This window comes from Sitophilus oryzae, unplaced genomic scaffold, assembly GCF_002938485.1.
Source record: "Sitophilus oryzae breed Bouriz unplaced genomic scaffold, Soryzae_2.0 scaffold_1637_pilon_pilon, whole genome shotgun sequence".
Taxonomy (NCBI): Eukaryota; Metazoa; Arthropoda; class Insecta; order Coleoptera; family Curculionidae; genus Sitophilus; species Sitophilus oryzae.
The window spans coordinates 148,296-174,566 of record NW_022146322.1 but is presented as its reverse complement, the minus strand read 5'-3'; the positions used below and the strand labels follow the sequence as shown (position 1 = coordinate 174,566).

At 32.5% G+C, this 26,271-nt stretch overlaps 1 protein-coding gene across 3 annotated transcripts in view; it reads right to left on the bottom strand.

The window, feature by feature from the left end:
• Positions 1 to 26,271, bottom strand: part of LOC115880570 — a 185,298-nt gene that overhangs the window by 60,547 nt on the left and 98,480 nt on the right. For all 3 annotated transcript variants that reach the window (XM_030897825.1, XM_030897826.1, XM_030897827.1), the window contains exons 8-14: positions 25,460 to 25,593; positions 20,720 to 20,795; positions 18,906 to 18,941; positions 10,986 to 11,148; positions 8,500 to 8,617; positions 8,133 to 8,165; positions 6,287 to 6,352 (exon numbers count right to left, since the gene is read on the bottom strand). In XM_030897825.1, the coding sequence (XP_030753685.1) occupies positions 6,287 to 6,352; positions 8,133 to 8,165; positions 8,500 to 8,617; positions 10,986 to 11,148; positions 18,906 to 18,941; positions 20,720 to 20,795; positions 25,460 to 25,593 (626 nt within the window). The remainder of the gene's footprint in view (positions 1 to 6,286; positions 6,353 to 8,132; positions 8,166 to 8,499; positions 8,618 to 10,985; positions 11,149 to 18,905; positions 18,942 to 20,719; positions 20,796 to 25,459; positions 25,594 to 26,271) is intronic.

The window sequence follows — 26,271 nt, the reverse complement described above, 5'->3', positions numbered from 1 at the left end:
ACCACCTGTGACGTCACTAGGAAAATAATGAATAAATAAAAAATAAAGAAAGTTGACAGGAGATCTGCATTTTTGAGGTCATGGTTAAGAATTGTTTATTTTTAAGACTTTTTAGTTCGTTTAATTTAATAATTACTAAAACCAGCAGTTCGAAAAATATATTTAAAAATAATAATTATCTATTAACATGGATTTGGACGATAATAGGTAAAAATACTAAATTTATTTCTATATTCGGTATAAAATTGTTTATTAGGTTTTTAGTTTGCGATGTTTGTGGTAAATAATTTTCATTTTTATTGCCTCTGAATTCACATGAGGACAGAGATGAGGATATCTATGGAAAAGTAACCACAAGAGGAATTGTTACATCATTTAAAAAATGTTGGGAAGTTTATTGTTTCCCATCGAAAAGTAGAAAATGCCAATGCAGATGAACGTATTGTAACTGTGATAGAAGTAATTCCAAGGGTGAAGTTTATTATAATTAGTGGAAGTAATACCAAGGGTGAAGTTTATTATAATTAGTGACCTGTGCTTCTTTTTACATGTAGATGTTTCTGGTTTTGAGAATAAATCGGTTGAACCACACCCAAAATTTAAAGGAAGTATTTGCATACCCAGAATATGCCCATCAAGGGTTATATAGCTCAAATTTCCTTTAATGGTAGGCAATTATTCAATGCAAATTAACTTTTTAGGCAAGTGAAATATTAAATAGTTTACAATATAGTATATCACTAAAAATATATTACTTTTAGGTACAATTAGGGCCCGATACATTTCAAAAAGTAGAATATTATTTTATATTAAATGAGGTATTGTACTAACAATCAATTTATATTAATAACGGAGATTAAAAAATAACAGAATAAATAGTTCTTTTTCTTACACTACAAAAATAAACTATAGAATACAACAGTATTTTAAAAAAAAATAAAAAGTGATGTTCCGGCCGAGATTCGAACTCCGGTCTCTCGCTTCCTAGCCCGACTTCTTATACACTGCTCCATAGTAACTTGCTTAGCGATAATTCAATGACGGTATATAAACAAAAAAAAAACAGGTTTATAACAATATCTTGACGATTTGAACTGGCGCGCGAATGAAGAAATGCGTGCGGTCTTCTCGTGCGGTTCTATCGTGCGGTCCCCGTCCATACCACTAGCGAACATTCGTTCGTTCGTTCGTTCGTTCGTGCGGATAATGAATACGCACCTTTAGGTGGCTTTGATAAACATTTACTGTTTAAAGAGCCATACGTAATATAATACTGCGAATATCTGCGAAACCGTTAAAAATTTAGAAACCCTTTAAATAAAAAATGTTCATTTTTTAATTCTGCATCTGACAGAAAAATAATATACAGAATGTGGCATTTAAAAAAATCGAGATATACCATTTTAAATATTCCGATTTTGGTGACGCCATAAAAAATACCCTCTACAGGGTGTCCCAGAAATGAGTGCGTAATAAATGAGGCTCCAACACAGCAGCTATGCTATCCGGTGACATAATCCTTTTTCAACGGTAAAATGAGTGCGAAATAGAATAATGTATATAGAATGATGTAAAATAATTAAAAAAAATAAAACTAACTTTAACATAACTTTTTTTTGACACCCTGTATATAACAAAATATTTTAGGATACGCCCCTCTATAAACCTTGAAACATATGAATAAAAAAAATTTCACATCTTCGACAACGACGACGATATTGGACTTCCTCGCACTAATGGGGCACCCTGTATATTTACGGTGGTTTAAAGCTAGGTGTAGCACTTTTCTTCCCTCAAATATAAACTCAATATTTTGTCCATAATATTTTGAATATTGTTATAATACGACCACTTATAATAAAAAATAAATAAAAAAATACAGTCCACTAAATGTATAAGAGATTATGCTATTATAAAATTCTTTCAATTAAAAAATATGAATAATTTGCGGAGACTTTAGATGTACAAAATATTTACTCTAAAATTGTTTCAAAAATAAATCTATATAAATTATTTCGTAAATTATTATTGGGATGAAAATTTTATGGCAAATCAACTGACCAAAAAATATTTTCATGCGCATATTTGAGACAACCTGTATATCTAAAAAACTATTTTTAAAATCTGCCCACACGCTTTAAAAAATAATAACATTTAATTAATTACATAATATCTCAGCTTCTAAAATAAACAAATATAATTAAATGTTAATTGATAATTAGTATCAGCTTGCCGATTTATATCCGATGGAAATCTAAAAAAACTCAAAAGAACAATTTTTTGAATTATTCCTACAATAGCAGCACACAGTAAGGCACTCATTTTTTGTCAATCCGTCTCTGTGCTGGAACGCAACGCTCGAACCTCGCAGCTCGACGGACGGAATTCAACTGAAACGTTTTGCAATCTGCCGATATTCGACAGCTTGCAAAAACTGGCAGAAAATATTTGCGAGAGTGCAACTACTCTTTTCCTTAAACTATGATACTAGTTTCTTCAAAATAACAGTTATTCTATAGTATAGTATGCCCCAAGTAAAACAATATTATTAGTAAAGGAATATTACTGGTAAGAATAATGGATGGCTGTGTTTCAATTTCACTCGAATTACATTAGCTATTTAAACAAATGTTTACCGAAACATAATTTTTAATATCTGTTTATATTTGAAAGTGGTTGGTGAATTGTGGTGAATTTAAAAATAATGATTAACTGACATTATAAATGAAATCCGTAGCGTCCACACTCATATACAGATATGTGACTTATTTCAGATACAAGTATGCTTTTGACAGGGTCGGACTGGACCAGAGGGGCCCGGGAGGCATCGTAAGAAGGGGCCCGGGTAGCAATGTGAGGAGGGACATGGATGGAACTTTTTTGCGTACTTTTTCGCCTTACGTTTTAGTCAATTTTTCCCTATTGATTCGTTGTTAGTGTTTGAAATCAGGATACTACCCGTATTTCAATGCAAACCAAACTGCAATATAAATGTATATAATATTGTTAATGCAAAAAAATGTTTTGGGGATAACCTCAGAATATTACCGTCACTTTTTTCTGTTTCATTTATATTTAATAATAAATAATGAACTATTTTATATATAGATCCAAAGAGAGGGGGCCAGCGAAGGCTGGGGCCCGGTTATATGGCCAGTCCGACTCTGGCTTTTGAAATACAGATAAAAGATACAAAATATGTATTTTCATCTTATTTTATTTGAAATACTTTTTTAAATCTCATCTTGTATCTTGTATTTATGCCTAATCCGAAAATCTCTTCAAAATTGTCCAGAAGGCGCTAAAATAAATGAAAAAATTATAAACAATATAAGATATGCAGACGACACCGTGGTATTAGCAGAATCCGAAGACCAGCTGCAAACCCTAATGGACAAACTGACAAAGAAAAGTATTAGAATGAGTTTAGAGATTAACACCATCATCAAGACAAAAACTATGATTTTCGGCAGACATCCACAGGACAATGAAAACACCGACATAATGGTAAACGGCATCCATCTCGAAACCACGCAGAGATATATTTACTTCGACAGGGAATTAAACAGCCAGCTAGACCACTCTAAGGAAACCAGAAGAAGGATTGAAATAGCTAGGGCTGGTTTCCTCAACATGCGGAAGTTCTTATGCCATCCGAGAATAGCTATATCAACGAGGCTAAGAACATTAAAATGTTATATATGGCTCCTACTTCAATATGGATGCGAAACATGGACGCTAAAACAAGAAGACATTAAACGCCTTAATGCGTTTGAAATGTGGATGTATCGTCGGATGCTGAGGATAAGTTGGACCCCCAGAACAACAAACTGTGAAGATTTAAACAGAATGAAAACTCGTGCACACCTAACAGGCACAATTAAAATCAAAAAGACTTCCTACCTTGGACATATAATGCGGCACTCAGAATATGAAGAAATACAGCTCATAATAGAAGGAAAAATCGATGGAAAACGTAGCATAGGGAGGAAAAAGACATCATGGCTACGTAACATAAGAGATTGGACCCACATGTCGGTGTCAGTATGGTGTTTCCGTCGGGGAACTATTCACCAAGCTCTGGCCAGAAACTATTCGCCAAGCTCTGGACAGAGAGTCATATACCATATTAATCGCCAACCTCAACAGAGAAGGCACCTAGGACTAGATCTTGTATTTTGATGCATTTTTTTAGTCTATTAGTATTTTATAAATACTTAGTTTGTAAAATAATTTTCCTAATTATTACCTATGCATATTTTTTACAGCATTCAATCATATGGACAGTGTTGCCAGGCCAAAAAATTAAATATCCGTATTAGATATGACGAAATATTCGCAGATGAAGGAAATTGAATAATAATGATGAAGGAAGCAATATTGGCATGTCGAGAGGAAAAGTGGTAAGGACAGCCTAGGGCTTAGAAAAATCATCCGATTTAAATAAAATTTGGTATGTCGATAGATTGGACACAGACAAACTTGACCGTGTATGACACGTGTCACTGTGACAGTTAGTTTTGACGTAAGAAACGTCAAAAGTTGATGTCGTCCGATTGCGACCAAATTTGGTGGGTAGGCTATGTGAGCGACGGTGCACACGGTCCCACCCTGCAATACGACGTTTAGTTTTCATCTTCATCAAGGTGGAACTAAGGATTTGATATTGAAGAAAATGTGGGTCGATTTCGGTATAATTGGGGACGGGCTATAGGATGACGCACTCGACGTTTCGAACCGATGCCTCTAAATGGACAAAATCATCAGGATTTTTCTTACTTATGGGTCGATTGGAACCAAATTCGGCAAGTGGATAGAGGTACACGATTTGAGTCCTTATATTATTTCCTTGTACATTTACACGAAAAGGATACTCGGAATTACATTCAACAAAAAACATTACTGGAAAATAAACATTCTAAAAATTACAAAACATTTTTATTCTTCAATATCTGAAGCTATAACTGATAGCAGTAAATAGGAGAAGCCATACAAAGTCTGTAAGGCGATAAAGACACATATTAAGGCTGTCTATTACCCGCACTAATAAGAATCTAATATATCAATAAAAAATCTTAAAATGGAAAACTTAAAATATTGCGACACTTTTCTAGATGTACATGAAAAAAACATAAACAGACGTTTTAAAAAGTTTTTGCAATTAGAGCCTGCAGCTAATGATGCGATATTAGTGTCCATTTCAATTAACTAGCAATTCAATAGGCCTTCGAGGCATCAGTGGAGGGTCCCACCTGGGACCCTCTCTTAGTCAATACAATAATGATGCGATATTAGTTTCCGCGTCATATCCATACTTTAAAATGAAATTGAAAGAAAAAGAACGTGTCAAAAACCTTGTCTTGACTGAAACACGTAAAATTAATCGGTATGAAAAATAAAAATTGGATTACTTAAACAACAATGGAGAATACGTAAAAAGAAAGACAAAAGACGAATCTCATTACATGTTTTTAGAGGCTTTTGATTCCTCTGTTGTAAGTAGCGGCAACACGGGGCTAACTGGTAGCATCGCTAACTTAGAAATAGTGCAATACTTAAGTAAAAAGGAAACATTAACTTAAAGATTTTAAATCTGCATTCTACATTAAAAAAACACCTGTTCGCCGAATTCCGCCCATGTGCAGCGTCTCTTTTCTTTTGGACGAATGATTATTGGACCACATCGAAGAAAAATGAATGATACAGTTAAATAAGAACTACCGTATGATCGAAAAAAAACGGCGTCCAGTTGGCTGGGAAATGACGATCGATGACATTTCCCATATAAATTTACATATAAAATGACAGCGATTTTCATTTCATAGCCATCGCTGACGCCGTTTTTTCTCGATCATACGGTACTTGGTTTTACTTAAGTATAAAGTGGCCAAATAAGTTTAAACTATATTTTGTCAGATTTCCACGATTCTTGTTCATAATTTTTATTAATATAATAAGCTAAATAAACCTTAAGAAATAAAAAAATGTTTCAAAAAGTATCTTATTTTAATAAAAGTATGTATTTAGAAAATACGTATTTTATATCTAGTATTTCAAATACCTTTCCTGATATCTCAAATACTTTGCTTAGAAGTTTCTTGTAAGTTGTAATTCAAAAACTTTTTTTGAGCTAATGTACATCTCTGGCTACCCATTAGATCTTTTCGTCAGAATGAACATACTATATGTAGATAACTGTTATTAATTCTTGGATCAATGTGTCGCAATGAAAACCAACGACAATCGTCACAAAAGTACATCTTGCTCATGCGAATGCTTTTCTTACTGAGTGAGTAATTGCCGTCGCGAACATAACTTCGTAACTTGGCAACGCCGAATGGTCGTCTAACCACTTTAAATGGAAAAAGACCCTTTGTTAGTTACCAGGACTATGACACTAACTAAATGTTATCGTTAATGATATAATTATTGTTTGCAGATTGATAATTTCGGTTTTTCCCAAAATCTTTAATTTAAACTACCTGTTTATTATCAGCCTAGGAGAAAAGAAAGAATGTAGTATTGCCAATTGATGGAAAAATAAGATAATTGTATGTCACAGGAAGTTTAATTTACTATGCGATTTAATTTTATTGATATTCAGTTATGTAACTGTATTAACTAATATGTTACTGCAAACTCCTTAGTTAATGAACGAGATTGTACATAAACACTAAAGTGAGTGCTAAAATGTTTAAAACAAATAGACTATTTTCATAAAAGTGCATGTGTAACCAATTCAGCTTGTCCAATAAAAAAATGCGATACATCATACTATAATAACTGACATCTTCTTGAGTAATTGGAAAAAAGCGTATTTTTTAAATATGAATAATATTTCAGGGGATCCAATGAAATAAAAACAATATCAAATGTCCAAAATATCAAATGTATACCGGGTGCGTCTCAAAAGTGGCTCACTCCTATAACTTTCTTATTTTTACAGATAAAAAATCGAGATTTGGTATGTTAGTATATGACAAAAATTAGGATTGATTGGCGTATTCAAATTTTACAGATTTTATTCTGCAAACTTTGGCAGTGCTTTACTAATAAACAAATTTGCCTAACGGACAAAAAAATTCTTAAAGTTTCGGGAAGTATACCTCTTCTTATCAAAACAGGTGCCGTAGTCCGAACTTATATCAAGATCAACACCGGTGTCGACATCAATACCGGTTGCACCCTTAGATTATATTTTATTACTCATGCGGGGAAAGTAGTATCTTTTCGCATTCTTTTGGAGTCGAAAAGACGCTAGTTGTCCACTTCACAGTTACCACACTAGTTTTGAGTAAATTTAATGTCGATTTGAGTGCGACAAGTAAATTTCTCGCACCCAAATTTTTATTGGCACACGCAAATTGACAAGTAAAAAAGACAGCCTCGAAGTGTCAATATTAAAGTGAGGTTAATTTAAATATTTTTTATTTTTTTGTTTATTTTATTACGTTGCTTTTTAATATGTCTCTTTTATTATATTTCATCATGTAAACATTTTATTAAACACCATTATGAAGAAGCAACGTTAAAATTCCTTCATTTTCTACTCTAAAATTCGATTTAAAAATTTGAAGTGTTTAATGTCATCTATGGGGTGTTCCAAAAGTATTTTTTGCATTTTAATAAGTCTCTTTTGTTTACATGATGAAATATAACAAAAGACACATATTAAAAAGCAACATAATAAAAAATAGTATGTGCAACTCGTGCGAAGTTGTCGATTGCCCACTCGAGCGAGTGGGCAATCGACAACTTTTCACACTAGTTGCACAATATACTATTGTTGAACCTATAACACCGGTACACTGACCGGGTAGCCCTTATTTGGCAACCGGTGTCAGCCTAACACCGGTTTTAAACACGTACTTTTAGTCAGTCGCCATAGTATTTTATTATAGGGTATGCTGAATAGGTCACGTAAAACTTTTTTTCAATAATTTAATCAAAATAATTTCCATTTGTTTTACCTTTTGGCACAGACGTTATATCCAAATGAAACATTTCTAGACAATGCTAAATGAGAATTGTTTAGCTGCTCTTAATATTTTGTTATGATTATTATGATCTCTAACATATTATAAGTAATAAGTGAGAATTGGTTAAATAATAATATCGTAAATTGTTCGTACCCCGTCAAAAATGTCCATGACCTCGTCCCACCACTAAAAATAAAAAAAAGAATAATTAAAATAAAATAAAACAATATCTAAGATAATGATTACTTCAGTTAAATTAAAATTTCAAAGTTATAAAATTGAAGATAGACGGTTTTGCTCAAATTCAGTAATATTCTTGGTACATGATTAATAATGTTTAGCGTCATATGTATGATCAAAATGAATAAGTATCATGTGCTGCTACTGACATATTATTGCTGTCACAGAAGAGCGCTAACGTATTTGTGCTTGCTTTAATGTATGATTCGCTTTATTTTGTTTGCGTGTAAATAATAATAATATTTGTCATAACTTTAGAATGAAAATAAATCGCTTTTACCTTTTTGGCTTCTTTGTCTGATATGGAAGAGTGTCCGGGCTTATAATTTTCTATTCTTCCTGGCTGTATTTTGTACGAAGGTGGAGTATTTTTTACAATATCAGATGATGAGTATGATCTGTAAAATAAGTAGAATATATAGTAGTACTTTTACAATCGATAGTCAATAAGTGTAATAGGTAAGTAATCGATAGTAAATAAGTTATTAGGTAAAACGAATAACAATGCCAATAAATCTACAGATGTAATATCCATAATCTCCTCCAAAAAGGAGTTATTGTTCAAGTAATGAAAATATGTCTAATTTGTAGGAACCAGCTAGTTTACATTTCTCTGTCCATTAACTGGCAATAATATAAATCTGAACCTAACATAACCTCTAAGTTTGTAGATTATCTATCCTTATGTCTTACGCTATAATACAAACAACGAATTTACCAGACTTTTAAATTTTTGGTAAAATCGCAAAATAAAACTCCACCACAATACACCAAAATACTTTCCTCTTAACATCGGATGCGCTTTCGCTAACCATGTTAGCATCAACCAACTAGACTAGTTTTAATCATCATCATTATGAGCAGATGATTAAAAACTAACATTGTTAGAGGAACGCGTGTGCAGTGTTATAGTCTAAGAGCTGGCTACATAAAAAACCTTAACATCGTTAAATGGCTAATTTTTTGTGTGGAGAAATATCCTTTTGTGTAGCCATTATGAAATAGTCATGTCTGCCTGCGCGATCCCGGGGCTTAAAGCGGGGGCGGCCAATCGAAAGGGTTTTGAAAATTTTGACACTAAAAATATTATATGATACATGAGTTATAATTGCGAAAATACCTTTTATTTATTATTAAGAAACGTAGATAATTGTTGGCAGACATTTTTCTAGTCGCTAAAATGACGACAGACAACGCGAAAGAGGCATGAAATTTTAAAAATTATTAAAAAATGAAATTTGAAGAATGAAAAAAATTATTGCATATTTGCATGCCGATTGGTGAAATGTCATATTTATTTATTTTAAAAGCCTTATTCAAAAGGGCAGACAAAAAGATCGTGGCTCAATCAGCTGCAGACAGTTATCAAAAGCGCGATATTACTCTAGCGCTTTATTCAGGGAACGCTGGCCGCCTCATCCATTTAAGTATAGATAAATCATATAATATACGATTATATTATAAATATATTTTTTTATTATTTCAATAACAATTTTTTTGTCTGCCCTTTTGCATGCGGTTTTTAAAAGTAATTAACAATAAACATGACATTCCACCAACCGACATGCATGTATGCGATGATTTTCTTTTGTCATTTGGCATTTCAGTCACGAGAAAAATGTCTGTCAACAATTTTACACGTTTCCTAATAATAAATAAAAGCTATTTGTCAATTATAACTCGTGCGCCTTATAATATTTTTAGTGTCAAAATTTCACCCTTTCGATTGGCCGCCCCCGCTTTAAGCCCCGGGATCGCGCTGGCAGACATGACTATTTCACAATGGCTACATAAAAAGACACTTCACAGAAAAAATTAGCCATGTAACGATGATAAGGTTTTTTATGTAGTCAGCTCTCAGTCTATTAGGAGTAAAGTGTTTTGGTGTATTGTGGTGAGTTATTGTTTTATTTTGCTGTTGTAACATCAATGATTCCAAACCCTAACCGTTGATTGAAGAAATAAGAAAATGCACAACGTTATAAGCGATTTCGTGGCTCAAAACCTGTCCGAGATGTAGCTGGCGTTATCGTTTGCCTGTCCGAGAATTCCGAGATTTAGTTTAGCTCTGCGCCGCGCCGTTGCGCGCTGATAGTCGTTTACAGAGCTGCGCATAAAGAATACTGTACCGTAGTTCTGATTTCAGTCGACAGAGTGAGTGGTTGCCGGAGACAGTGTTGTCAGAACTACTGATTAATTCGTAGATTTACGGATTTTGGGTACAATACGTTAATAATATGGATTTTCTATCATTAAACAATTTAATATAATATTATACGCGATTAAACAAAAGGACGGCGTCAGAGTTGGCTTGGAAATGAAGATCGCTGTTATTTCATATATAAAATATTATGGTGAATGTTAATAATCGTCATTTCCAAGCCAACTAAACGACTTTTTTCGATCATACGACATATTCAGTACCTAGAAAAGATTTTTTATGAGCGCAGAGCTTAACTAAATCTCGGACAGGCTGACGGTAACGCCAGCTACATCTCGGACAGGTTTTGTGCAGCGAAATCGTTCATAAGGTTCCGCATCTTCTTATTTCTTCAATCAACGCCATTAGGTTGCGTATCTTCCCAATTCTTTCAATCAACGCCCCAACTTTTAAATGTTTGTGAGAAATTATTTTTGAGAATGAAATTGAAAATTAGAAGTAAATTTTGGTTAGTGTAGACCTTGGTATAAACAATACCACTTAGTTCATATGGAATCCATCAGGGTATTAGGGTATAATGTTCCTACAGTCGTGATCTTACTTACTTATCAGGTACGTTTCGAGGCATTGTCGTTGAAGTATTCAAATATTCCTGGGATGTGGGAGGTCGTCTACGATCTAGAGTGGCATATTTGTACTCGGTAAAATCACTGTCGTAGGCACCAGGTTCTGGTTCCGATAGATATCCAGAAGTATAAGGATACTGTGCTGAAATTAACAATATTTTTAGTTTTTTTTAAATTTTTAGTTTTAATTAAATCAAAAGAAATAGTTGTTTTTATATTTCTTTTGGTGGATTGGTTTTTATATTTGTATGAGGTATCCCCCCACTACCTAATCCTCCCTGTATCTCAGACTCAATTCATAAAATATTTTGAAAGACGAAGAGGTACGATATATTTTGAATATTCCGAAATTAAATTTCACTCTTATTTTATGCTGCTTGCTTTTTTATACCTAGTAGTCAACAACAGTATAAAGATCCAAGATCTCAAATCTTTATGCTGTAATTTTCCTTTTTATATTTTTAGCAATGATACTTCTTTAGTACAGCTCAATTTAACTAACAAAAATGTAGGTAAACAATTTCTAATAAAAAAATATTAGTCTGCATATACAAAAATAAATAATAATTTGTTACTTTTTTAAAATTATATAGATGATATTGAGGGTATGACACAAAATACAGTTTCCCTTCGACCAATGACTAAAATGTATTCTGTAGTCATTGTATTGGACAGACTAAAAGTATTAAATAATATTTTCCTGTCACGTTTATATACGATGCTACAAAATTACCTACTTAATGTTGTATATTATTGCTTCATAAATCCTTATCTTATTAAATCAAAATTATAACAAAAGAATGTCTCAAACCTTAGTCTAAACTGTGTCATTGTCAATAAAAGTCAAGTGTATGTTCGATAAAATATTTTATTATATTTTGAGGTAAACTAGACAAGGTCGAATCTAGATTTGAGGAAATAGAGGTAAACATCATACAGTAGGTATTTTCTATGGTATACATATCATAATATGTTAAGCGTTTATACAGAAAATGTTTCCTTTTAGCTCTTGATCTTACTGAAAAATTGAATAAATGTTTTAATACCGGGTGTTTCTCAAAAGTGGCTCACCACTATAACTTTTTTATTTTTAGCCGACCATACCAACAGGTATGGTAGGCTATTAAGATCGGCAAAAAAAAGTTTTTTTAGTGTCACTCAAAATTAGTTATTTGGGTCATAAATGACCTAAATACAAAATATTTTCATGGTGTCTGTCTGTTTGCCTGTCTGTCCGTCTGTCTGTAATACGATAACTCAAAAACCGCTAAACCGATTTTAACCAAATTTGGCTCAAAAATACTGTGGCACCCGAGAATCTGGCTATTAGTTTTTGGTGGAGGTGGGGGGTTGGTAAGGGAGTATGGAAGGGGGTTAAAAATTTTAAAAATTGTAACTCCAAAATTGCAGTAGCTAGCGAAACGCGGTTTTCAATTTAAGATTAGGAATAATATTTGCAACAAAATTTGTTATAACATCAAAATCAGTCAAAGTTGCAGTTTTTGAGATAAAAAAAAATTGGAAAAATTCCTTTACTTTGAAACTAAAACAATTGCCTACCAACTTTTTATTAACATATTTTAGTATGGGCTTTATTCGATAGAAAATGCTACTCTGAATAGAACAATATATCATATGTGAAATTTTGACATTTTCTCACCAAAACAAAATAGTATTTGAAAATTTAATCTAGAATAAAATATATTATATTATGTTATATGGTTATATTAAAAACACTAATTTTTAATCAAGGAGCCTTGGAAAAATAGATTTGATCGGCTAATATTTTTCGTGTCTCTTCCTAACAGGTTAAAAAATGCCCAAATGGCATTTTTAATCATAACTCAATTTTTTCAAATTGTAAGAAGGTGGCCCATTAACATATTTGGAAAAAGCATTTTCTTACAAATAATTTGGTGCCGACTTGGTATTTCGAGTCAAATTGTCGTTATGAACCGCAAGTTACAATTTCAAATAAACCATATGCCAAAAAGGTAAAAAGTTGGCATATGATATGTCATTATATTCAGAGTGTCATTTTCTATCGAATAGAGTAAAAAACCTGAAGATACAATTTAAAAATGGAAAGTTGTAGTTACTTTCGGCGAAACAGGAAGTAACGGAAAACAACTGAATACGTCTATCAATACTGATTTTTATGTCATACCTATACTAACGTACTGAATCTCGTTTTTTATAAACAAAACACTGTTATAGGAGTGAGTCACTTTTGGGAAACACCCGATATGCAATAAAAAGTTCCGATTAAGTATATATTTATAAGAGATGGTATTGCTCCTAATATTGAAATTTTTAATAAACAGAAAAAGTGAATCCTAGAAGGTAAATCTTTCTTAAGACTAAGTATTAGGTAGTATTTTTTTCTAAAATAGTTATATTTTTTGATATTTATAAGTTTCATGCGTCGGAATGTGGATTAAGTGTTTTCTTTATATAAAATTGAAAGTAATTTAAAATTTCATTCAAAGAGGTCGCCGAAAGCGAAAAAATATCCATTATATCTAAAAATTATTTAACATCTATACAATAATAAGGAACCATTTTTCACAGATAGTTTTATATATCGATAAGTATTTAATAATTTAGTCATAAAATTATATCTTTTATTTGAAATTTTTCTATTTCAGTGACCGTACACATATATATTTCAGAAATGATCCCGTAAAAAAGATAAAGACATTAATGAAATTATTGATGCATTAAGAAATACTAAAAACAATAAAAAAACAATCTATGTTAGACACAACTTTTACAGCTACACTTACTACATTTAGACAGCAATATCTAACTCCTCTACCAAAACTCGAGAAAAGCAACAATTATAGGCATTTTAAACCATCAGGTGCACACTATCTTAGCTCACCAACACATTTTTTTTTGGTTGTACCGACACTATAAGATCGCTTCTCAATTTTTTTCTTGCTTTACTTCAATTCAACAAGTTTTCTAAGTATTTTTCTAATCAACATTTTTTGTAAAGATGGTGGTTCAAACTGCTCAGGCAAAGATGCGTCGAATTTTTTTATAAATCAGAGAGATAAGAACGCGTAGTAGATGAAGATGCTCGAAACTGACTAAAGCGGGCATTATTATACGAAAGTTCAAGTGTTAGACGGTCTTATCAGCACCACGGTGAACAATATTATTATGTAAATAGCACGGATTCGTGTGGAGATTAGCCGTAAATTAGTGTAAATTTATTAAATGGAATAATTGTAACACAGGACGTTTTCATAAATTTCCAAAATGTACGCAGAAAATGACACGTTTTCTTATTTAGACTTTTTACATTATTAATTTTAAAAACTAGGTTCAGATATACCGGGTGATTGTACTACCGTGTACCTGTTTACCTACCGGAATTGTTATATAAAGTTTCAAAATATCATTCAATAAAACTGACATTTTAAAAAACGAAAAACTGCTAAAGTGCACAGGGGAAAAACACCGTTATTGCTTGTTTTGATTACAATACACTACATAAGCCAATAGGTACAGGGTGGTCGAAATTGGTCTGTTTTAACAAAGAAAACCTATTTCCTGACTAGATAGAGCAAAACCGACATAGATATCATGGGCTCGATTTCTGAGAAACGTTTAATGGCCTAAACCGCCTGTTCATATTTTCACTGCCAACCGAGATTCGGAGTCTTTTTGAATTTTTTAACATTTGGAAAATTGCCCATAACTTTTGTATTTCGTGGAATAATAAAATTCTGTAAAAACGTTCTTAAGGCACTTTTTAACCACAATCCAGCGGCGTAGTCAGTTTTTTTTCTATACTTGCTTTTTTAGTCAGAAATAATAAAAAATATAATATTTTAAACGGAAATCATAGTTGGCTATGAACTTAAAAAAATGCTGGCGTTTAACCCTTTCCAACGATATAAAGTTATGTGTATTTATTTCTAAAAATTAGAGAAATATTACGTTTTTTATCTTTGTATCGAAGCGGGCCTTGATTTTGTGTTGACCTATAGTTGCCTAATTATTTTTTATTACAATTTAATATTCTATATCATTATTTATCTGCATAATTAGAGACTTTTGAAAAGGTAAATCAACATTCTATATTAGTAGAATTAAAAAGCCAGGGTTGCAACTGCACAATTAAATGGAGAATTTAGAGAGAATTAGATTGGAACAAGGTATCTTGGCCCATATCTTGGCCTGCTAGGTCCTGTGATGTAACTCCTTTCGAGTTTTTTTATGGGGGAAATTAAAAGATCTTATATATAAGGGAAGAACCAATGGGATCGGGACTAAAGATGAATTACTGAAGGCTACTAGGCAAGCTTTTAGACTTATTACCCCAGTTCGTCAAATAAATTTTTGTAACTAGCGCAAAAGATGTTTATTGTGTATTCAACAAGGGGGAACAAGGTATTCAACAGTTTGAACAACTTTGATGATTTTTTTAGAAAACTCTATTCGTCACTCAAAAAATACTGTTTTTCAGTTTTATTCTTTGTTTATTGTATCGATTTCCAATTGTAATTACTAATACTAATATAGAATGTTAATTTACCTTTTCAAAAGTCTTTAATTATGCAGATAAATAATAATATAGAACATTAAATTGTGATAAAAAATAATTAGGCAAATAGGTCAACACAAAATCAAGGCCCGCTTCGATATAAAGATCAAAAACCAAATATTTCTCTCATTCTTAGAAATAGATGTCCATAACTTTAGATCATTGGAAAGGGTAAAACGCCAGCATTTTTTTAAGTTCATAGCCAACTATGATTTCCATTTAAAAAATTATATTTTTTATTATTTCTGACAAAAACAGCAAGCATAGAAAAAAACTGACTACGCCACTGGATTTTTCATAATAAAGTGCCTTAATAACTTTTTTACAGAATTTTATTATTCCGCAAAATAAAAAAGGTTTTCTCAGTTGGCAGTGAAAATATTAACAGGCGGTTTACGCCATTTAACGTTTCTCAGAAATCGAGCCCATGACAGCTATGTCGGTTCTGCTCTATCTAGTCAGGAAATAGGTTTTCTCTGTTAAAACAGACCAATTTCGACCACCTTGTACATTTGGAAGTGTCTAATCCAAATCCGATTTTAATTAAGAAAAAAAAAATATTATTATATTCAAAAGTTGGATTAAATATTTGCAATGCAGGGGAGATCCCGTTATAGCCCGGGGCATGTCTCCGAAAAAAAAACGTCAATACATTGGGGTTAGTGAAACCTCAGTTCAAAATAATCTATTACTTTACCGCAAACTATTATATTTTGGAGCCTACTATATTTCTCCAATTACAAAACAACCACCGAAAAGGTTCAGAAAAATCTGAAAATTCATAGGAGGCATTAGCCGCCCATACACGCAAGGGATTTTTAAAAGACTTGTTCCTCCACGGTCTCTACCTCTCATTAATATTTGTGCGTTAGTGGACTACCGCGGAGAAATATCGGATATGTGGCAGTCTCGATTATTGTGAGTGAACCTAATGAAAGATCATATTGTATATGCGCGTTTTTGAATACCAAAATATCTGTACTCTGAACGACCGGATCGGCGGGTACATAATGTCATATCTATGGACCGATCGCTTAAAAATCCGTTGCATGTATGTTTAAGGGATTTTTAAAAGATTTGTTCCGCCGTAGACTTTACCTCTCATTTATATCTGTAGGTTAGTGGACCACTGCGCAGAAATATCGGATATGTGGCAGTCCCGATTATTGTGAGTTCTAACTTGATAAAAGATTAAATATGCGCGTTTGTGAATACCAAAATATCTGTACTCTTAATCTGTACTCTTACGTTAGCATATACGAAATGTCATATCTGGACTGCGGGATCGTTCGCTTAAAAATCCCTTTCGTGTATGGGCGGCTAAGAAACTTCTACCAAGACTACTAAGAGAGCCGAATGCCTGTAATGGAGAAGTGATATTAAACGCTGCAAAATACCAGTGACATACCTACTTCATCTCTCCAAATTTCTGTATAACCCGGAGGCAAAGCTGTTTACCAAAAACTAACATCTAATGACATTCTTGAGGTTAGAGAGGCCCATTGAAGCAAAGGCTTCAGAAGAAGAAGAGTAGCTGGGGCTTTGCTTATATTATCATTAGTATTTTTTTGGTTTTATTGCGTTTTTTATATTTATGATGATGAACTTGTAGCGAAAGTACTGCACGACCAAAGAACTGAAATATTCATTTCCTGGCAACGTTTAGTTTACTCCTTGGCCACTTTGGCAACTCTGTTTACTCCATCTCCATGGCTCTATCAATACATAAAATTGGTCAATAATTTTTATTTTGGCTATTACAAACCACCAACCAAACTGGACAGCCCTGAAATGGAGTAAATAGACACCAAAACCTAGACAAGAAGCAATTTGGCTTTCTTTGGTTGTTGATCTCTCTACCCTTATATAAAAGTCCCATCACGGATGAAAGTTCAGTTAACAGCATCGTTAAGAATTACTTATCCGATTTTAATTTCATTTTTAATCCGGAATTAAATATCAATTCCGGGTTTTCAGATATGGGTCTAGAGCTCAGTCCAGACATTTTACTTTACGTTTTGACTGCCAGTTTTAATTCGGTTCAGGTAAAACGTCCGTTTTTCATTCGCATCTAGAAGCGACTTAAAGCATATTTTTTTCCTTTTTATAAAGAAGTATTACACTTTGTATCTACTTTAAATATGCAGTTGCCTAGAACACTTTAATTCCAAATTTAATATGGTTTGGTTGGGGAAAATTTGCGAACTTGCAAATAAATCAAAGGATTCACTGAACTATTATTAGTCAAAAGAGATATTTGGCCAAAAGAGCCATATTCTTATAAGATTATTAAAATAAATAAGTTGCCATTTAAATAAAGAAATTATAAAAATGTTTAAAATATCAAAATTCAATTTTTGTTTCGAGATTTTGAGTAGAATTCTAGAAAAATGTAATAATGCAATAATAGTCCCAGTATTTGTCGAATGATGTTTAACAGAATGGATTAAGTAATAGGAAAAAAGTATGAAAAAAATGGGGGAAAAGAAAAATGACACCGTTTATTAAGATAAAACTAATGAACCAAACGTTAGTTAGAAACAGACAAATAGTCTGTCAAAAGTTACTTTATTTCACGATAATGATTTTTAGAAATTTTTGATTCTAAACAAAATCGCATTGCTTTTATAGATAAAAAATTGAACGAATATCACAAACTGAATTGAACGAATGACAAATGTTTATTGTGTTGCTCAATCTCTGAATTACATTTTTCTAAAACATATCTAATCTAACAATAATGGCAAATCTATTTATATATTATTGTTCTTAAGTGTTTTTTTAAACCGTATCCCACACATAAATAATCCAAGATACCTTAGGTCTTTCAATAAATGATTAATGGAAAAATATATATTTATACATTTTCAGAATACACAATTTCAAGCAAAATGAGCTGCAAAAAATGGACGGGTATCGCTGATTTGTTGACAATTCTTGGCTTATTATGGAGCTGGTGATATTTTTTTGAAAATGGCAAAAACATTGTTTTATTCCAAATTAGATAAGTACATAATTTAGTTATGTACATAATGTTTGGTTATGTTATTCATAGTTATTACGTAAAACTACATATTGAAAATTTGAGCCAAAGCATATAAGGATTTTTCTGTAGATTCATCATTGTGTTGGCAACATAAAAAAAAATTAAAAGTAAGAAGAATACTAGTAATCATATAGAGTTTAAAGACCTACAGGAAGATGTTTACGATCTATTTTGTACCCAAATGTTAAATTTATTCTATAAAAGAATACATTGAAATAACTGTGTCTATAGCGATTCTTTTGTAACCAGGTCTTTCGCAGATTTTTTTTTTGTTAAATTCATGATTAATATTTACCTCTTTTCTGTTTGTACTTGATGGTGACGTATTCATCTGAAAAAGAAAATGTTTTTGTTTAATACTACACCTGATAAAAATGATATAGGTGCGGAAAAATTATTGCCACGAAAATTCTCTATAATTTTTATCCTTGAAATTAACAATATTTATTTATTATTATGTGATTATTTATTTATTGTTATGTGACATAATTAGAGTCACAGTCAAAGACAATAGTACGCAGTGCAGGACCGTATTGAAAATTAGTTTCTTTGGCATATATACAGGGTGTCCCAGAAATAAGTGCAAGTATTTTAACTGGTAGTATAGTTCAACCACAGAAAGACGCCTATGAGGTTTTTATCGCGATTGTTTTTTTTTTGAAAATTTGGAATTTGTTGGGATTTTTTTTTAGTTTTTATTAAAAAAAATAATTTCTTGATAATATGGCAACATAGGTAGTAGATTAAATTTACAAAAAAGAAAATGCGTAGAAAAAGTAAAATAACTCCGTTATTTTGGACTTATTTGAAAAACAATAAAGAGAACATACATATTATGTTTCATTTATCGAGATCTACCATCCCTTAAAATACTTGCACTTATTTCTGGGACACCCTGAATATAAACTTAATATATACAGTGTGTAAATGAATAAGTACCGAAGAAAAAAATCATAAGTTCGTTCGTTTTTAAATATTAATTAGGGCCTACTCTTTTAACATTTTTGTTTTTTTTTGGTTTCTCTAGAAAGTTATTTGCCTCTACAAGGTAAACCAAATTGCCTCTATATACTATCGATAATTTTTTTTAAATAGAACCCACTGTATATTATTAGGTATTTCAATTCTTCCTTAAATTTTAATCAAAAATTATAATAACATAATGTATCTGAATCTAACCGTTTCCGAAATATCGAGTTCTGGTTTTGAAATATTAAATGAAAATTTTGTAATTTTCAGCCTTGATAAAATATCATTTTATACATCTATAAATGCTAACTTGAAAACTAATTTCAAATATTATTAAGTATCAAAGTTTCCAAAATGACATCGTTAAATGAAACCGAACACATCGAAATTAATTAAACCGAATTGTTTAAGTGATATTTTCTAAAGTCAATAACTCGGAACCGGTTGGTTTGAGGTACATTGGGTGTATCTCCATTTTTGCTTAGAATTGAAGGAAGAATTGAAATATGCAATTATATACAGGGGGTTCCACTTAAAAAATGTAACTTTGATGTGCCACGACTTTATGACTGACTCTGTATGAATGTTTTATATACTTTTCGGTATTTTTTCATCAAGAACGGATTAATTTTTTGGTGATTTTTTAGTTTTTGAAGTTACTGATCATATATCGACTTTCACAAGAAAAAATCCTTTGTGTCCTTGTTTGCGGTTGTACTTGAGAGAAACTGCTATAGCACTGCCCTACAACGTCCGCGGTCCAAAAAAACGTTTTGGCGGGAAGCCGAGCATTCCAATCTAAATTTATTTCTTTTATCTATGGTTTAAAATGGTGAATATACAGCGCAAATACAAGAATACAAAGACTAAAAAATATATGAAAAACTCACATTATTTTTGAAAAATCAATACCACGAGAATTTTTCTTGCTTATTCTTTATACCCTGTATTAAAAGTTGGTAAATGCAACAAATAAAAAATAAAATAAGTTTCATCCTTAAGAATATTTATATTATAACATGTGATCTTGGGATAATACTAAAGACTTTTATTGCAAAATCATTTGGTGGAAAAAAAATCAGAACCAGACTATGAACACATCAGGACGATAAAATCATTATTTGAAACTATTGGACTTACCTCTATGGGGTTTCTGTTTATGAATGGTGTCGTACATCCTCTTGTACCATTTAGATTGGTCCTTGTCTTTCACTTCCTGCAAAACAATAGATCTATTCATTTGATCTCGAACTACTATTATCCCTTTTATAAAATTTTATTCTATAAAATTTTTCATATTAAATTTATATTATGGGCTTTGCCTTGTCAGTTAATTCTGTTCGTACTGATAAGATATTGGAAGGATTATAGATAGGTTATATGGGGGATTTTCCTGTGTTAGCCTAGTAATTAATTTTGCGCACCGTATAATATGTATACAGTATGTCCCCGGATTGTCTTTATAAGAGGAAAAAAATATATTATTGACTTTTTTTTTGCTTGTTGAACGGTTAATCCCGTTATCCATTTCCATATTTCCATACCGTTTTAGAAAAAAACTAAAAAAAACATGAATAGGTGAATAGCTGAATTTTTTCACAGCCCTAAAAATCAAAACGCGTTTCTATATGGTAATATAATTTCGTTTTCATTCTTTGATAGAATCTATAGTCAAAATCTATTTTGATAGAATCTGCTTATCATCATTTATTTTAAACTATTGTCAACTAAATTTATTTAGTATATGAAACGTGACTTATTTTTATTAGTTTATTTCTTTTTATGACTTTTTTGGACAATTATATGTTTTATATTGTACCTACATAATTAATATTTAACTTTAAATATAATAATAAATTATAATCAGCAACTAATATTTTTCTTTTTATTTACAATTTAACAGTAAAATAGCCTGTACCTGTTAAATATAGTTGTCTGCAACCAATCTTAACAAAATTACAGAACAATTCCCATAGACTTTTATTTTAAGTCTATGATAATTCCACTTTAATGTAGATTACCGAAAGCACAATGCATATAAATATAATATTATATAATTTTATTCGACATTAAAAACTGAATTTAAGGAGGGTCTAGATCTAGAATCTTAAAAGTTTAAATCAAAAGTTTAAATTATAAGTCCCGAAAATAAGACCCGAACCTGACTTCTGTTTTTTAGATAGATAGGTAAGGCGCAACCTATTAAAGAAATAGGAAACCCTACAGCATATAGACCAATATGTCTTCTGGATGTGGAAGGAAAACAATACGAACAGATGGTACTTGCAAAACTAAACCAAGAGCTTGACAGGACGGGTGGACTGTCAATAAATAAATTTGGTTTCAGAAAAGGAAGGCAAATCGTAGACGCTATTATGGAGGTAATGAAAATTGCCAAAGAAGCAGCAGATTATGCCCCACGAAATCGAAATCGGAGTCATCACGTTGGACGTGAGAAATGCCTTTAATAGCGCATCTAGACAATTAATTCCAAACAGACTTATGGAAAAAGAAATCAACTTGATTTCCATTATTGCGTCTTACTTAACAGATAAAAGAATAATTATGGAAGCTGAAGGGACCGCAAAAACGATTAGTGTTACTAGTGGTGTACCCCAAGGATCAGTCTTAGGGCCAACATTGTGGAATATATTGTATGATAGCCTGCTAAATATAGATCTACCTAGCGGCGCGCGGCGTGACGTTAATTGGATTTTCTGATGACGTAGCCCTGGTTGTTGTTTCTGACAATGAAAATCTGTTAATGAATAAAGCTAACACTGCCCTTATTAAAGTTTCTGCCTAGATGATGCATAATAAATTAAAATTAGCACCGAAAAAAACGGAAGCTGTGCAAATATCCACAAAGGGAAATATCTCTCCCGTAGTTTTCGAAGTAGAGGGTACTAGAGTAGAGCCGAAAGATGCAGTCAAATACCTGGGAGTGTGGCTGGACAAAAAACGCACCTTTAAAGAGCACATAGGCATGACCATTTTGAAAGATGAGAAATCATTCAGGGCACTATCACGTTTACTACCTAATGTTGGAGGCCAAAGGCGTTAAAAAAGAAGCGTCATGCGGGGTGGTCCATTCACAACTACTTTACGCTCCTATATGGATACAAGCAATATCTAAAGCCCAAAATAAACTAAACCTTGCCCGATTGCAACGGGTTGCAGAAATCAGGACATGTTGCGCGTATAGGACTATATATCTCGGGAGATTCAGCCTTGGTTATAGCAGGTATTCCTCCGAGAGACATAAAACATATATGGGTCTTAATAAACAAGAGGCACGGGAAAACCTACTAAATGCATGGCAGCTGGAATAGGAGAACTCCAATACTGGTAGATGGACCTACAGGATAAAGGTTGATTCTCACTATACCTTCCATATCAGCTCCCTTCCGTTTACATAAAATATTATATCATGTAAATGAATACGACAATACACACTATCCGTTCCGTTTCCCTTCCGTTCCATATCCTTTTCTTCCATACATTTTTTTTGCGGACGGACTGAAGCGTATCGGAAGCAGCGTTGTCAAGTTCTTACATTTGTACCACCTCTGTTAAAATTTTGCTGATATTTATTTATTCTTTCGCCTCTTAATTATTAATCATTCCTTTCCAAACAGTGTTATACAAACAACTTTATTCCAACCTTTTCCAAAAGATACAAATTTTTAAAATAAAACTTTCGTAATTATATAAATTGTACAATAAAAAGTATGGAACTGATACGGAACGGAAGTTTACGTATAGCGTCAACACAATAAAAATAAGGAACGGATATGGAATGGATATGGAATGGATATGGAATGGATATGGAATGGATATGGAATGGATATGGAATGGATATGGAATGGATATGGAATGGATATGGAATGGATATGGAATGGATATGGAATGGATATGGAATGGATATGGAATGGATATGGAATGGATATGGAATGGATATGGAATGGATATGGAATGGATATGGAATGGATATGGAATGGATATGGAATGGATATGGAATGGATATGGAATGGATATGGAATGGATATGGAATGGATATGGAATGGATATGGAATGGATATGGAATGGATATGGAATGGATATGGAATGGATATGGAATGGATATGGAATGGATATGGAATGGATATGGAATGGATATGGAATGGATATGGAATGGATATGGAATGGATATGGAATGGATATGGAATGGATATGGAATGGATATGGAATGGATATGGAATGGATATGGAATGGATATGGAATGGATATGGAATGGATATGGAATGGATATGGAATGGATATGGAATGGATATGGAATGGATATGGAATGGATATGGAATGGATATGGAATGGATATGGAATGGATATGGAATGGATATGGAATGGATATGGAATGGATATGGAATGGATATGGAATGGATATGGAATGGATATGGAATGGATATGGAATGGATATGGAATGGATATGGAATGGATATGGAATGGATATGGAATGGATATGGAATGGATATGGAATGGATATGGAATGGATATGGAATGGATATGGAATGGATATGGAATGGATATGGAATGGATATAGGAATGGATATGGAATGGATATGGAATGGATATGGAATGGATATGGAATGGATATGGAATGGATATGGAATGGATATGGAATGGATATGGAATGGATATGGAATGGATATGGAATGGATATGGAATGGATATGGAATGGATATGGAATGGATATGGAATGGATATGGAATGGATATGGAATGGATATGGAATGGATATGGAATGGATATGGAATGGATATGGAATGGATATGGAATGGATATGGAATGGATATGGAATGGATATGGAATGGATATGGAATGGATATGGAATGGATATGGAATGGATATGGAATGGATATGGAATGGATATGGAATGGATATGGAATGGATATGGAATGGATATGGAATGGATATGGAATGGATATGGAATGGATATGGAATGGATATGGAATGGATATGGAATGGATATATGGAATGGATATGGAATGGATATGGAATGGATATGGAATGGATATGGAATGGATATGGAATGGATATGGAATGGATATGGAATGGATATGGAATGGATATGGAATGGATATGGAATGGATATGGAATGGATATGGAATGGATATGGAATGGATATGGAATGGATATGGAATGGATATGGAATGGATATGGAATGGATATGGAATGGATATGGAATGGATATGGAATGGATATGGAATGGATATGGAATGGATATGGAATGGATATGGAATGGATATGGAATGGAAACTGAAGGTATAGTGAGAATCAACCTTTATCGGGCTTTTCAGTTACAGAAAAGCACATGAAAGAAAACGCCTTCCGTAACCATCTTCTGATGCGTATCAAATACTCGTCAGCGAGTAATGGAAATGATGATGAAGATGACTTAGAAAATATTTTATTTCATTATTCATCATTGTCTACCACTCTCAAAATATAGTAAATTTCCTGAGAATTATCTTCAATTTTATAGCTCTTTTCAATTTTTATCACTGATGAAATCTAATTTCTGTTTTTATAGTGATATTCAATTACTAAAATATATAGTGAACAATATAATGAACTCATAAACTAACAAGTCATGAAACCGACTTCAATAATTTTATTTACGGTCGTAAAAATGTAGTCTAGTTCTCATCAATCTGAATGTCTCAAAGGTTGCATGAAAAATTATATGGTGACGCACAACTGCACCTGGAATTAAAATTTCTGCTATATTTATCTATACGTAAAAAAGTTAGGTGTTTAAAGAGGATTATCGCTATGGAATTTGGTGATTAAGATAACAGTCAGTTGGTTGGTTTTACACACAACGCACACACTGCTTACTTACCGATCGTAGTATGAGGGGCATTCCGTCTTTGGTTGTGGGTCCGATTCCTTCGAATTTTCTCGGCGCCAAATCCGCCATTTTTCTCGGTCTCTCGCTGTCTGATTCGCTCGTATATTCGTTTTTGATGTGATATACTGTAAAACGGAGAAAAAGTTATAATATTAATGCTTTTTGGAAATAATTATTTTAATATTTTGGATTTGGGAGCAGCTGGGTATTTCACGGATTGCAGTATTTAGAATCGACGGATATAATCTTATTCATCAACATTCAGTGGCTTTTTAAGAACTGATAGACAAATTTACCTAACAAACACATAATACCCTAGTGGCAAGCGAAATCTTGGGTCGGTGTTTACATGTAAGCATGTGTTTTTTTTTCTTCGATCTAGTAAGTCGACAGAGAGAAAAGTGAGAAGTATTTATTACATAACCACTTAATCTGACGCTAGATTTCATGCGCGGGGGAAAATACTTGCTCTTCTTTCTTTATTCAGAACCTACATCTTATTTTACTGAGCGCTTTGAAAATCGGCACCAAAGGCCAGAAATGCAGACCCGGTACAGTTTTCCATGGGATACGTTTCTCGTCGTCGCGTCGTCAGAATCAATAAAGAAGAGAGAACAAAATACTGAAAAGAATGAAAATAGCTTTTTTTCTGTTTCAGTGATGGTTTTTTGCCATTCTTTCTTTCGGGTGTTTAAGACAACCTAAGGTGAAAAATTTAGAAATTGGATACTATATTCTAGAATCTAGATAGTGATGGGCAAATGCAATACTTGACGTGAAAAAAAGGAGATTTGGTATTGGTC